Source organism: Ornithorhynchus anatinus, chromosome 21, assembly GCF_004115215.2.
Source record: "Ornithorhynchus anatinus isolate Pmale09 chromosome 21, mOrnAna1.pri.v4, whole genome shotgun sequence".
NCBI classification, from domain to species: domain Eukaryota; kingdom Metazoa; phylum Chordata; class Mammalia; order Monotremata; family Ornithorhynchidae; genus Ornithorhynchus; species Ornithorhynchus anatinus.
Window position 1 is genome coordinate 7,547,955 of NC_041748.1, and position 15,408 is coordinate 7,563,362.

A 15,408-nucleotide genomic window follows, 5' to 3' on the forward strand; every position below is an offset into this window, starting at 1 on the left:
CCGGGACAGTTACTGACTCCAGGTTTATTAAAAGAAAGCCCTTGACCACTGTGCAATTGCCGAGTTCTGAATTTCAGGGTTGGAGCTGGGAAACCACTACTCGTTTCCTAGTGAATGAGACCCCATTCACTCTGTTTGAAATTTTGAGTTGGCAGCTGAACTTGGCCCCTTTGCCTACCTGAAAGGGGACTTCACAATCAATCTTCTTTTAATTTTTTAAATGGTAATTGCTAAGCGCTTACTATGTACCAGGCACCATACTAAGCACCGGGACAGATACAAGCAAATCAGGTTGGACACAGTCCAGGTTCTACAGGAGGCTCACAGTCTTCATCCCCATTTTACAGATGAGGGAACTGAGGCCCAGAGAAGTGAAGTGACTTGCCCAAGTTCACCCAGCAGACAAGCAGAGAGCCAGGGTTTTGAAGCCAGGTCCTTCTGACTTCCAGGCCCGAGCTCTCTCCCCAGCCAAAGAACCAGACTGCTCTGGCTATTCCTCTCTGTGCCTGTGTGGCCTACGTTAAATAGGCTCACTAGCCCCAGAGGCCTATGGGTTAGGATGGCCACTCACCCAGGTAAGTGTAGCGCCGGTTCACAGCTTCGTCATTCAGCTTGAAATAGGTGTTGTCGGTGAGGTTCAGCACTTTGACCGTTCCGGCCCAGTAGAAGGAGCCGGGAGCTCCCATAATCACCAGCTCCTGCAGGAAACAGAGCCAAATGAACACAGAAGGGCAGAGTAGAGGGAAGGCTAAGGGCCGTGAAAGCAGAGACAAACTGTGGCTGTTAGTGTTAATGGTATTTGTTAAGTTGTAATTAGGTGCCAGGCACTACTAAACCCTGGGGAAGATACAAGATAACCACGTTGGACACAGTCCATGTCCCACATGGGGCTCCCAGTCTTAATTGCCATTACAGATGAAGTAACTGAGACACAGAAAAGAGACGTGTCTTGCCCAAGGTCATGTAGCAGACAAGTGGAAGGGCCAGGATTAGAACCCAGTTGCTTCTCTCTTCCAGGACTGTGCTGTATCTACTAGGTCACGCTGCTTCTCTTGTGGGCAGGGAACGTGTGTACCAACCGTATTATACTGTACTCCCCCAAGCACTTAGTACAGTGTTCTGCAGGGCCTCCACCAGGACTCTCTTCACTCCACTTGAAAGCCTGATTGAAGGCACATCTCCTTCAAGACGCCTTCCCTGTCTAAGTCTACCTTTCCTCTTCTCCCACACCCATCTGCCTCGCCCTGACTTGCTCCCTTTATTCATCCCCCATCCCTGCCCCACAGCACTTTTGTCCACAGATGTCATTCATTTATTTCTATTAATGTCTGTCTCCCCCTCTACACTGTAAGCTTGTTGTGGGCAGGTAATGGTGTCTCTTCATTGTTATACTGTCCTCTCCCAAGAGTTACATTGCTTTGCACACAGTGAGCACGCAAAAAATATGATTGAATGAATGAATGACTCTTCTGCATGATTTCTCAGGGCTTTATGGACTCTCCCAGAAGTGTCACAAAACAGGAACTCAACTAACACCTATTCATTCGTTCATTCATTCATTCAATTGTATTTATTGAGTGCTTACTGTGTGCAGAATACCGTACTAAGTGCTTGGGAGAGGATAATATAATAACAAACCAACACATTCCCTGTCCATGTGAGATTACAGTCTAGGGGGGAGAGAGACATTAATTGGACTGGGTCAGACAAGGGCAAAGGATTTCTTTTAACCAACTTTTTCTTGAAAATTCCTCGGTTGGCCCTGTGTCTATATGGTGAGAAACCAGCCAATTATTATTATTATTTCACTGTTAATCACCTGCTATGTATCAAGCACCAAGTTAATCAGGTTAGACCCAGTCCCTGTCCCACATGGGGTTTAAGTAGAAGGGGGATATTTATTCCTTGGTGCTTGAGTTCATAAGGATTTCCCCAGCCCACCAGAGGGTGTATTTCCAGCATCTTGTCCCTCCAGATCTGTCCTCTGTCCTCCTTCTCTTGGGGGATGTGGGGAAGACTATGGGCATCCTAAAAACAGCCACCTAACACAGCACCTCAACACAGTCATCTAAAACAGAAGACTATACCTCATCTCTCTCTAGTTTGGTTACTCTTTTTTATTATTATTATAATTAATAATATTAATAACAATGATAATAATGATAATAATGGTATTTGTTAGGAAGTTACTATATGCCATGCACTGTTCTATGCACTGGGGTGGATACAAGCAAATCGAGTTGGACACAGTCCCTGTCCCATGTGGGGCTCACAGTCTCAATCCCCATTTTACAGATGAGGGAATTGAAGCACAGAGGAGTGAAGTGACTTGCCCAAGTTCACACAGCAGACAAGTGGCAGAGCTGTGATTAGAACCCATGACTTTCTGAGTCCCAGGACCATGCTCTATACACTATGCCATGCTGCTTTTAATCCTCTTCCTCTCTCCCTCTCAGAAAATAAAAGAATGAAGGGAGAGACAAAATTGAGGAGGGGTGGTCATATCTCTCTCTAGATTTGAATGTGTGAACGCAAATAATAGCATCATGAGGCTATGCTGAACTGAGCTTTTAATGGATTCAAAGCCAGAAGAAATTCAGAAAGAGCAAAGGCCAGAGAGTCAGAGGCCTTAGGATCTAATTCTGGCTCTATCACTTGCCCGTTGTGTAACCTTGGGCAAGTCACTTCACTTCTCTGGGCCTCAGTTTCCTCAACTGTAAAATAGGGATTCAACACCTGCTCTCCCTTATACTTAACACTGTGAGTCCTGTATTATATTGTTATATTGTACTCTCCCAAGCACTTAGTACAGTGCTCTGCACAAAGCACTTATGTACATAGCTGTAATTTATTTATTTATTTATGTTAATGTCTGTCTCCTCCTCTAGACTGTAAGCTCATCGTGGGCAGGAAATATATCTGTTTACTGTTACAGTGTACTCTCCCAAGCACTTAGTACAGTGCTCTGCACACAGTAAAGGCTTAATGAGAATGAATGAATGAATGAATGAATGAATGAATGAATGAATGAATGAATGAATGAATGACAATAAAAGCTCAATAAATACAATTGACTGACTGAAAGGGACTGTGTCCTACCCGATTAACTTAACCGATCTACCCACTGCTTAGAACAATGCTTGATACATAAATTCATGGCTTCACAGGTTCTAATCATGCATCTGCCACTTGTCTGCTCTGTGACCTTGTGCAAGTCACTTCACTTTTCAGTGCTTCAATTACCTCATCTGTCAAATGGGGATTCAGACTGTGAGGCCCAAGTGGGACAGAGACTGTGCCCAACTCGATTTGCTTGCATCCACCTCAGCATTTAGTACTGAGCCTGGTACATAGTAAGTGCTTAACAGATAGCATAATCATTATTATTATAGGAAGCACTTAACGAGGACCATAAATAAATAATAAATAAAATAGAAGTCTTGCCTCTGCCAAGCCAGGGCCACAGGCTACAACTTGGACTTCCCGGTGGCTGAAGTCACATGTTCCAGGGTAGGCAGTGAGACCCTCCGGTGTCAATATGGAACCAAATGGGTACATTCCAAATACAGCAGAGGGTACATTTCCCCTTCTGAAGAGGGAAGAGGCTACTGGGAGAGACGGACGGACGGGAAGTGTCCAGCGAGCAGATTCCCAGGCAGAGTGGAAGACACGCCCTCTGGCAATGTACCATACTACCCCTGGAGAAACAGGATGGGTGTCAGCTGACTTATAGAAACCGGGAAGGAAATGGGTGTCCAAGCACCTGTTCTGTGGGTCCAGGATTCGGGGCTGGAGCCATCCTTTGGTTGGGAGAGCTGGTGGTGATAGTAGTAACGTAGTAGTGGTAGTCAATCATTCATTCAATCATATTTATTGAGCGCTTTCACAGACTGTCCCACGTGGGGTTCGCAGTCTTAATCCCCATTTCACAGATGAGGTAACTGCGGTGCAGAGAAGTAAAGCAACTTGTTCAAAGTCACGCAGCAGACAAGTGGCGGAAGCGGAATTAGAACCCTTGACCTTCTGACTCCTAGGCCCACTCCACTATGCCAGGCTGTTTCTCATCTGTAAAATGGGGGTTAAGACTGTGAGCCCCACATGGGACAGGCACTGCGCCCAACCCGATTTACTTGTATCCACCTCAGCACTTAGCACAGTGCCTGGCACATAGCAAGTGCCTTACAAATGCCACAGTCATTATTATTATTCCGTTGACCTGGTGTCTCTCCAGATGGGCTCAGAGCCAGACCGCCGCGGTGTCCAGGGGGAAGGGAGGTGGCGATCCCGGGAGCAAAGCGGGTTGGGCTCGGAGGAGAGGGAGGGGCCTGAGGGCCTGGGAAGAGAAGTAGGGTTTGATGCCTCATGTGCATCAGGAAACAGCTGCTGGGGACCAGCTGCAGCTGGCGGGCCAGGGTGGTGATTTCCTCCACTGCTGCCGCCCATCCCGACTTAAAGCAGTCCTCACCGGCGACCGCTCCGACCACCTGCCTGCTGCTACCCTCCTCTCCCACCCCTCCCACACAGCAGACAAGCAGGATTTAGTACAGTGCTCTGCACACAGTAAGTGCTCGATAAATACGATAGAATGAATGAACCTGTGACCTTCTGACTCCGTGTTTTATCCTCTACGCCCCGAGTACTTGTGTGCAGAATGCTGTATTAAGCGCTTGGGAGAGCACAATACAACAATGTAACAGCCACATTCCCTGCCCACGACGAGCTTATGGTCTAGAGGACTGTACAGTGCAGTACGGGTGGAGGGGACTCTGGGGCTCCTGGGCACTAGGGGACTGACAGAGGATTCTCCTCTAGCTCTCGCAGGCTTTTGGAGCTAGAGGAGGGGCAAGTGAAAACTCCTCACCATCAGCTTTAAAGTACTCAATCAGCTCGCCCCCTCCTCCCTCGCTGCTCTTCTTCTATAACCCAGCCTGCACACTTCGCTCGTCTAATGCCAACCTACTCACTGTGCCTCAACCTCATCAACCTCACGGTCGTCGTCTCACCCCCGTCCTGACTCTGGGCTGGAATGCCGTCCCGCTTCATATCTGACAGACCTCCATTCTCTCCACCTTCAAAGTCTTCTTAAAATCCCATCTCCAAAAAATAAGGCTTCCCCATCTAAATCCTTATTCCCCTACTCCCTCTCCCTTCTGCATCACTCAGGCACTTGGATCTGTGCCCTTATTATTATTATTAAGTGCTGTGGAGTCGCTTCCAATTCATAGCAACTCCATGGATATACTTTCTACAGAACATCCTGTCCGCTGCCATGATCTGCAACCTTTCTAATGGTTCTTCCATTATCATCGTTATGGCCTCTATCCACCTAGCTGCCGGTCTGCCTCTTCCATGTTTTCCCTGGACATTTCGTAGCATCAGTGTCTTCCCCAGAGAATTAGTCCTGCTGATTATGTGTCCAAAATATGCTAGTCTAAGTCGAGTCATTTGGCCTTCAAAAGGCCACTTTATTTAATTTGCTCCAAAATCCATCTATGTCCCTAAACACTTGATTATCATCCCATCCTCAGCCCCATAGCATTTATGTACATGTCAGTGAATCAAACAGGGGTATTTATTGAACACTTACTGTGTGCACAGCACTGTAGTAAACTCTTGGGAGAGTATAATAGAACAGAGTTGGTAAACATGTTCCCAGCCCACAGTGAGTTTACAATCTAGAGGGCGCGTACAATCTACCGCCTAGTAAAATCATATCCCTTACTCTGCTCTTTCCCCTTTATGTATTTTATTGTCATTCTCCCCTTCTAGACTGTAAGCTCCTTGTAAGCAGGGAACGTGTCTACCAACTATATTATACTGTACACTCCCAAGCACTTAATTCAGTGCTCTGCCTATGGTAAGCACTCAATAAATTCCATTGATTGACTGATGGATGATTGGGAAGCCAAGTGGTCTAGTGTAAAGAGCCAACTTGGGAGTCAGTGAACCTAAGTTTTCCTCCCGGCCCTGACAATTTGCCCACTGCATGACCTCGGGCCCATCATTTAACATCCCTGGGCCTCAGTTTTATCATCTGTGAAAAATCTCCCTTCCTGCCTCACGTCACTACTTTCCTACTACAAATCAGTCCGCACACTTCATTCCTCTAATGCTAACCTACTCACTGTACCTCCATCTTGTCTATCTCTCCCCTATCCTGCCTCAGGCCTGGAATATCCTCCCTCTTCACATCCAACAGAACATCACTCTCCCCACCTTCAGAGTCTTATTGAAGGCACATCTCCTCCAAGAGACCTTTCCTGACTAAGCCCTCATTTCCTTTTCTCTCACTCCCTTTTGTGTCCCCTTGAGTTGCTCCCTTCATTCACCGCCCCTTCAGCCCCACAGAGCTTATGTCCATTTCTGTAATTTATTTGTTTCTGTTAATGCCTGTCTCCCCCTCTAGGCTGAAAGTTGGTTTAGGGCAGGGAATATGTCTATGATATTGTTATACTGTACTCTCTCAAGTACTTTGTACAGTGTTCTGCACACAGTAAGCGCTCAATAAATACCACTATTAGATTGCAGGCAGAGGAGGCCGAGACCCACAGCCCAGGACACTGGTTGCTTCTGTGGAGGAAGCAGTGGAGGGCCTGGGTGAGTGTTGTTCATGCCAGCAGGTGCCTGAGGCGAGGGCAGATGGGAAACAGAAATATTCAAACATCTCCTACCCACCTCAGTGAAGACGCCGGCTATGCCAGCCTGACAGGAGCCATGCTCCTCTCCGTACTTCTTCTTGTACTCTGCGGTAGAGAAAAAACACACCATGGTCACGTGGGCTGGTCCAGCTATGGGGGACTCAGAGCAGGGCCCCTCCACCCTCACCCCACCCCCAGCCTCCACCCTGTCTCACATGTCCTTCCCGAGTGTTGCGACAAACCGAGCCGGGGAAGGAAAACCTCGGGAATCCAGAGAACTCAGAAATCTGGGTCTTCCCACTGCCACCACTGCCAAGAAGACAGATGTGTGGCTAGCCCAAGCATACTACCTGGTTTGATTTCTGCTTCCGGGGGCGAAAGGAAGAAGAGAGGGAGGGAGGGAGGAAAGGAAGAAAGAGCATGAGGGAGAGAGGCAGGAAGGAAAAGTGAGAGGGAGGGAGGGAGGGAGAGAGGGAGGGAGGAAGGAAGAGCAGGAGGGAAAGAGGTAGGGAGAAAGAGACAAAGGGAGGGAGGGAGAGAGAGGGGCACCACAGGTGCAGGGAGAAGCAGTGTGGTCTAGTGGATACAACAGAGATCTGGGAGTCAGAGGATCTGGGTTCTAATCCTAGCTTTGCCAATTGCTTCTTGTGTGATCTTGGGCAAATCATTTAACTTCTCTGTGCCTCAGTTTCCTCAAATGTAAATACCTATACTCCCTCCGGTGAGCCCCATGTGGGACAGTGATTGTCCCCAAACTGATGACCTTTGTGCATGCCTCAGTGCTTAGAACAATGTTTGTCACAAAGTGCTTAACAAATATGAGTATTATCATTATTAATAATTCTGGCTCCACTACTTGTCTGCTGGGTGACCTTGTACCAGTCACTTCTCTGTATCTCAGTTATCTATAAAATGGGGATTAAGACTGTGATTCCTATGTGGGACAGGGGTTGTGTCCATTCTGATTACCTTGTATCTACCACAGTGATTAGTTCAGAGTCCCACACATAGTAGGCACTTAATAAATACCATGAAATAAAAAATTGCAGACTCCACACCTGAAAAGGAAAAGCTGACACTGCCACAACAAAGCCATAACCCTTACCCACCCCAAGCCCCCCTAGATGCAGAGTGGCTTAGTGGAAAGAGCACAGGCTTTGGAGTCAGAGGTCATAGGTTCGAATCCTGGATCTGCCACTTGTCAGCTGTGTGACTGTGGGCAAGTCACTTAACTTCTCTGTGCCTCAATTACCTCATCTGTAAAATGGGGATTAAGACTGTGAGCCTCATGTGGGACAACCTGATTCCCTGTATACCCTAGTGCTTAGAACAGTGCTCTGCACATAGTAAGCGCTTAACAAATACCAACATTATTATTATTATTAGATGGGTAGGGGTGGTGCTGGGGACAGAGTCAGGGGAATTCAACCTACCACATCTCACAGCTGGACTACAGAGTACAATAAGTGGCCATTAGCAGACTGCGGAATGACAATGGAATTTCAATTGAATTACTACTCTTCCTGGGTGTCCCCTGCTGACTCCCTCTTCCTTCTCCTGCTGACCCTGGATTCTCCATTGAACTCAGAACGAGGCCTCCTGAATAATTAGACCACCCCTGGACACACAAAGACCGGAGGAAACTACCCTCCGGAGGAGGCTCAAGTCCACTGAACAGCAAATTGGCTATCGGCTCAACCCGCACCATACCCAGCGCAGGGAGGGGCCCAGTTTCAGGATGATGGGGGTGATCAGTTGGTGGTGGAAAATCCTGGGAAATGCACTTAGCTCCTAGAAGCTGGGCAGAAACCTAGGCCCCTCCTAGGCCTTATGGCAAATTCAGCCCGCTACAGTCATGGTGGCAGAGGGAGAAATGACTGGGCCCAATCAGATTACCTCCTAACTACTCCAGTCGTAAAGACAGTGCTTGGCACAGGGTAAGCACTTAAATTTTGCTATAATAACAAGTCTCACTTCCCGAGGAAACCAGCCTTTTTTTTTTTAATGGTATTTGTTAAGCACTTACTATGTACCAAGTTCTATTCTAAGCACTGGGGTAGGTACAAGGTGGCTCAGTGGAAAGAGCATGGGCTTTGGAGTCAGGGCTCATGAGTTCGAATCCCAGCTCTGCCACTTGTCGGCTGTGTGACTGTGGGCAAGTCACTTAACTTCTCTGTGCCTCAGTTCCCTCATCTGTAAAATGGGGATTAAGACTGTGAGCCCCATGTGGGACAACCTGATTCCCCTATGTCTACCCCAGCGCTTAGAACAGTGCTCGGCACATAGTAAGCGCTTAACAAATACCAACATTATTATTATTATTAATCAGGTTGGACACAGTCCATGTTCCTCATGGGGCTCACAGTCACTCACAGTCATAATCCCCATTTTACAGAAGAGGTAACTGAGGCCCAGAGAAGTGAAGTGATTTGCCCAAGCTCACACAGCAGACAAGTGGCAGAGCTAGGACTAGAATCCAGGACCTTCTGACTTTCAGGTCCGGCTCTAACCACTAAGCCGTACCCTCTGGCTTGCCCCAGGGTCGCTGGAAAGTTGCCCAGATTTTAGGAGGGTTGGGGTGGCACTGCAAGTATGCCAAGTGTTCCTGGGATGTCATGACTTAGATCAATCTTAATCTTAGAGAAGCAGCGTGGCTCAGTGGAAAGAGCACGGGCCAGGGAGTCAGAGATCATGGGTTCAAATTCCGACTCCGCCGCTTGTCAGTTGTGTGACTTTAGGCAAGTCACTTGACTTCTCTGTGCCTCAGTTACTTCATCTGCAAAATGGAGATTAAGACTGTGAGCCCCATGTGGGACACCTGATCACCTTGCATCCTCCCAGTGCTTAAAACAGTGCTTTGCACATACTAAGCGCTTAACAAATGCCAACATTATTATCAATCAATAGCATTTATTGAGTACACTTGGGAGAGTACAATAGCATTAGTCCACAAGATCCTTCCCCTCAAGGAGCTTGTGTGGGAGACAGACACTTAAATTATACACAGGAGAAAGTGAGACAGAATACATGTACCTTAAAGGCTAGGGGAGTTGTGACAATTTAACTGTGTAGGTGGCATAGACGGGCTCAGGTGACAATTGGGGGCCAAAGAGGAGATAGAAGAGACTAATCTGGGAAAGACTCCTGGAAAAGGAGTGATTTTGGAAGGGCTTTGAAGATGGGGAGAGACGGCGCCCTTTGGAAATAATCACAGCCCACGCACTATGCTCCTCTAATGCTAACCTTCTCCCCATGCCTCGATCATCTTGCCTGTTTCGCCGCCAACCCCTAGCCTACATCTTGTCTCTGGCCTGGAAAGCCCTCCCTCCTCAGATCCGACAGACAATTACTCTCCCTGCCTTCAAAGCCTTATTGAAGGCACATCCCTCCAAGAAGCCTTCCCAGACTAAGCCCCACTTTTCCTCATCTCCCACTCCCTTCTTCGTCGCCCTGACTTGCTCCCTTTACTCTGCCCCTCTCTCAGATCCACAACACTTATGCACATATCTGTCATTGATTTATTTGTATTGATATCTGTCTCCCCCCACAGACTTTTAGCTCATTGAGGACAGGGAATGTGACTGTTGATTGTCATAATGTACTCTCCCAAGCACTCAGGACAGTGCTCTGCACACAGGAAGCACTCGATAAATACAATTGAATGAATGGATGAATACGAAAGGAGAGTGAGATGTCAGTGGGAGGAGAACGAGGTCCAGCAAGTCATAAGCTTAGCAGGAACATGAGGCATGAGCTGGGAAGTAGTGGGAGAGGAAAGTGGATTCATTCAATCTTGTTTATCGAGTGCTCCGAGTGCAAGCACTTGGGAGAGTACAATATAACAATAAGCAGACATATTACCTGCCCAAAAAGAGGTTACAGTCTAGAAGGGGAGATAAGTAGATAAGTAGAAGGGAGTGAGAAGATGGAGCACCTTATGGTAAAAGGTCTAATATTGAAGCTCCGTGGTCTAGTGGATAGAACTTGGGCCTGTGAGTCAATCTAATCCCAGCTCCGCCACATGTCTGTTGTGTGACCTTGGGCAAGTCACTTCATTGCTCTGGGCCTCAGTTCCCTCATCTGTAAAATGGGGATTAAGAGTGTGAGCTCCATGATGGGCATGGAGTGGAGATTATGAGCCCTATGTGGGACAGGGACTGTGTCCAACCTGATTAGGTTGAGATAATAATAATAATAATAATAATAATAATAATAATGGTATGTGCCAAGCACCGTTCTAAGCTCTGGAGTAGATACAAGGTACTGAGGTTGTCCCACGTGGGGCTCACAGTCTTAATCTCCTTTTTACAGAGGAGGTGACTGAGGCACAGAGAAGTTAAGTGACTTGCCCTAAGTCACATAGCTGATAAGTGGCCGAGTGAGCATTAGAACCCACAACCTCTGACTCCCAAGCCCGTGCTCTTTCCACTACACCACGCTGCTCCACAATAATATTAACAGTGGTATTTGTTAAGGGCTTACTGTGTGCAAGGCAGTGTACTAAGCGCTGAGGTGAATACAAGCAAATAGGCTTGGACACAGTCCCCAGCATTTAAAACAGTGCCTGGCACTTAGAAAGCACTAACAAATACGTAAAAGGAAAAAAAAATGGTCAAGGAGTTTCTACTTGATGCGGAGAGGAATAGGTAGCCAGTGAAGATTTGCTTGTTTTTTGTTTGTTTTTTTTGGGTGGGGCATTCTCTGCCTCCAGCCTCCAGTCAGTCTGAAACCCTGTCAGCTGGTATCCTTCCCCCAGAATGACACCCCCTCCTCCCACTACGTCTTAATGGAGCAGGGGAAAGGGGATTTCGTGCCTCTTAAGGGACTTTTCAAATCACGTCTTTCTCCGAAGTTGACAGTTCCCTGGCCAAGTGCCGCCGACTGGCAACATTTGGCTTCCGTCAGCGGAGGCTCCCAGGGGCCCGGGAACCGTGCCAGTGGCGGGCGGGAAGATGAACGAACGGTGGGGGGAAGTTGAGGTTTGGAGGGTCGGAGGGGCAGCCCCTCACCACCCACGGAGTCTCGGCCGAACACCGGAGCCGAGGCCGGGGGGAGGCAGGGAGGGAGAAGGGGGGGAATGCTTTATTCCCATTCTTGATCTGGCCCTCACTCCCCTCACTCCTCACGTCCACCCCTGAGGAGAAAGCAGTTGACAATCTTGGACAGTTGTTGCGCCCCAAAGTGCAGCTTGGCATAATGGACAGATCACTGGCCTGAGAGTCAGAGGTCATGGGTTCTAATCCCGGCTCTGCCACTAGTCTTTTGTATGATTTTAGTCAAGTCACTTCACTTCTCTGAGCCTCAGTTACCTCGTCTCTAAAATGGGGATTGAGCACCGCATGGGACAGGGACTGTGAACAATCCAATTTCCTTGTAACCACCTCAGGGCTTAGTACAGTGCCTGGCACATAGTAAGTGCTTAACAAATACCACAGTCAAATACCACAGCTCAGACAGAGGAAAGCGCTCTCTTCTAAATATTCACATTATGCATGTAAATAATAAATGGACAAGGCTAAAGTAATGAATATTTATGTCAGCCCCTAGAAGATTTCTCCCCATAGAGGAGAGGAAGATTAAGAAGACAACTAAAACATGTCATAATATTTACTCTAATAATTTATTTCCTTAATATCCATTTTTTCATTTTTGGGGGGGGGAAAGGGGGGAGGTAGGGGGTGCTCATTTTTTTTCCCTTGCTGGGCTCAGGCAACATTGCATATTTTCAGAGCATCCTTCTTTTTTGACATGTCTGTTTACATATATGAGACTTCATCCCATTGTCAAGGTTTTTGAAAAGGCTCTGACCCCCGCAAAGACAGCACTACACCATAACTACCCCCTAAACACAATCCAGGCAAGATTTCATTTCTAAATGAGACAGCTCAGATACCAGGGTCAAAATGGCAGAGAAGCAACAGATTCTAGTGGATAGAGCACAGACCCGGGAGTCAGAAAGACCTGGGTTTTAATTCCAACTTTGCCACGCATCTGCTCTGTGACCTTAGGCAAATTATTTCACTTTTCTGTGCCTGAGTTACCTCATCTGTAAAATGGAGACTAAGAATATGAGCTCCATGAGCAAAGTGGACTGTGACTATCAAGCCCAGATCTTAGTTTAGTGCCTGGAACATAGTAAGTTCTTAGAAGATAGCATAAAAAAAAACAAGCAAGCAAACAAATGGCATCGATGTTTCCTGAGAACTTTGGCTGGATCAGTCAATCAAGGCTACTTATTTAGTCCTTAATGTGTGCAAAGCACAGTACAATAGAACTGGTAGACACAATTCCCACCCTCAAGGAGTTTACAGGGGAAGACACAATAAAATAAATTACAGGCAGGGGAAGCAAGGGAATATAAAGATATGTACATAAATGCTGGGGGTGATGTCTGTGGGAGTGATGAAAGAGTAACTAAGTGCTTGGGGTTCATTCATTCATTCATTCAATAGCATTTATTGAGCCCTTAATATGTGCAGAGCACTGTACTAAGCACTTGGAATATACAATTCAGCAACAGATAGAGACGATCACTGCCCAATGATGGGCTTACAGTCTAATCGGGGGAGACCAACAAAAACAAGACAACATAATCACGATAAATAGAATCAAGGGGATGTACATCTCATTAACAAAATAAATAGGGTAATAAAAATATATACAAATGAGCACAGTGCTGAGGGGAGGGGAAGGGAGGGGGAAGGAGCAGAGGGAAAGCGGGCTTAGCTGAAGGGAGGTGAAGGGGGGAAGGGGGAGGGAGCAGAGGGTGGAGGGGTAGCAGAGAGGGAGCAGAGGGAGCAGAGGGAAAAGGGGAAGCTCAGTCTGGGAAGGCCTCTTGGAGGAGGTGAGCTCTCAGTAGGGCTTAGAAGAGGGGAAGAGAGTTAGTTTGGTGGAGGTGAGGAGGGAGGGCATTCCAGGACAGCGGGAGGACATGGGCTAGAGGTCGACGGCGGGATAGGCATGAACGGGGGATGGTGAGGAGGTGAGCGGCAGAGTGCGGGGTGGGCAGTAGAAAAAGAGAAGGGAGGTGAGGTAGGAGGGGGCAAGGTGATGGAGAGCCTTGAAGCCCAGAGTGAGAAGTTTTTGTTTCGTGCAGAGGTTGATGGGCAACCACTGGAGGTTTTTAAGGAGGGGAGTGACATGCCCAGAGCGTTTCTGCAGGAAGATGATCCGGGCAGTGGAATGAAGAATAGACTGGGTGTGGGGCTAACTGTTTGGAAAAGGGGAGGGAAAATAAGATGGGTGGAGGAGAGCTTGGTCAGGAAGGCTTCTTGGAGGAGACATGATTTCAATAGGTCATTGAAAATGGGGAAATCGCCTATCTGAGAGAAGCAGCATGGTCTAATGGATAGAGCCCAGGCCTGAGAGTTACAGGGACCTGGGTTTTATTCCATGGCTCTGCCAATTGTCTGCTGGGTGACCTTGGGCAAGTCACTTCACTTCTTTGGGCCTGGTTACCTATTGTGTAAAATGAGGAATAAGAAAGTGAGCCCCATGTGGGACCAGGGACTGGGTACAACACAATTGCCCTGTATCTACCCCAGTATTTAGTACAGTGCCCGGCACATAGTAAGAACTTAACAAATACCACAATTATTATTATTATTATTTTTGTCTGTCGGAGAGGAGCAGAGTGTATGAGCTGGGCTGTAATGGGAGAAGAGCCAGGATTAGTTAGGGGGACAGAGGCCCTGAATCTGATGGTAAGGATCTACTCAAGACTTGGCTTTGGGGCCGTGAGAAGATGCAGAAAGCCAGCTTCCTGTTCTGGCTGTTTTAACCCGAGAAGGAAGAACTTCCGAAAACACCATCTCTCCAAGCAAACGACACTTTCCAGGAGCCTGATGGAGTGGAAACCTAAGGGTTCGGGCACTAATAATCTAGACAGATGAGATCATTCAGTTATCTGTCATTGTGACCCTGCTGCGGATGGGCATTTCAAAGTGTAGGGTGCCTGGAGGAAGCATCAAAATGGCATTAAAGCCATACTTCTTTGGGGGAAATGGTAGAATCAATTATGATGGCGTAGGTTCATTTTTCGTTTCAGAGGAGCCAGTGTACTGTTACAGGGGTCCTTGGATCAACACGGTGTGGGTGAAACGCTACTCTCGCCCCCCTTTCTCTTCCCGCACATGAGCTGGGAGCAACCCCCCCCCGCCCCCGAAGTATCAACCCTGGGCTGCTAAAATGGCCATCTGTCGTGTGACGCTTGGGCACTTTCCGTCCCGTCATTTTGTTCCTGAAGGACCAAGACCAGTCCCCACTGGGACAGTCCTACCCACCCACCCACCCTGCCCTCTCTGCCCATGTATGTTTCCCCTCCCCTGATGCTCCACAACACCGTTCCCCTCATCAGTAATCTTGAGGCCCGGAGGGAAGTTGCCCATGCCTCAAAAGACTGGGAATCAGATACACTAGAACCTACTCCGACAACTTAAGGTGAGAAGCAGGCCTCAACCCTGTCCATCCCTCAGCCTGAGGGATCCAGGTGGAACCAACTGACCAGTGGGATTTTCCTGGAGAAGGTCACTTAGCCAGGCCCTTCTAGGCCAGCCCCCCCTTCATCTCCTGCCCTCGAGGCCAGACTGATTGTTGGACTTCCAGGTGTGTTCTGTTTGGGCCCATTTCCTGAAATCCCTCTCATTTCCTCCTGCCTCGGCACTTCCTGTCTCTCTGCAGGCTGCGCTGGTGACACTTCCCACCCAGTCAAACACAGGAAACACCTGAAAGGTTGCCAAAATGGACTCTTAGAGTCAAACAGCTACCTAGT

The 15,408-nt window shown here is 47.8% G+C and overlaps 1 protein-coding gene across 1 annotated transcript in view; it reads right to left on the reverse strand.

Moving 5' to 3' along the window:
• The window catches only part of ITGA9 (integrin subunit alpha 9), a 286,676-nt gene that overhangs the window by 238,676 nt on the left and 32,592 nt on the right, over window positions 1-15,408 (reverse strand). Inside the window, exons 5-6 of the mRNA XM_029049589.2 lie at window positions 6,676-6,743; window positions 572-698 (exon numbers count right to left, since the gene is read on the reverse strand). Of these exons, the coding sequence (XP_028905422.1) occupies window positions 572-698; window positions 6,676-6,743 (195 nt within the window). The remainder of the gene's footprint in view (window positions 1-571; window positions 699-6,675; window positions 6,744-15,408) is intronic.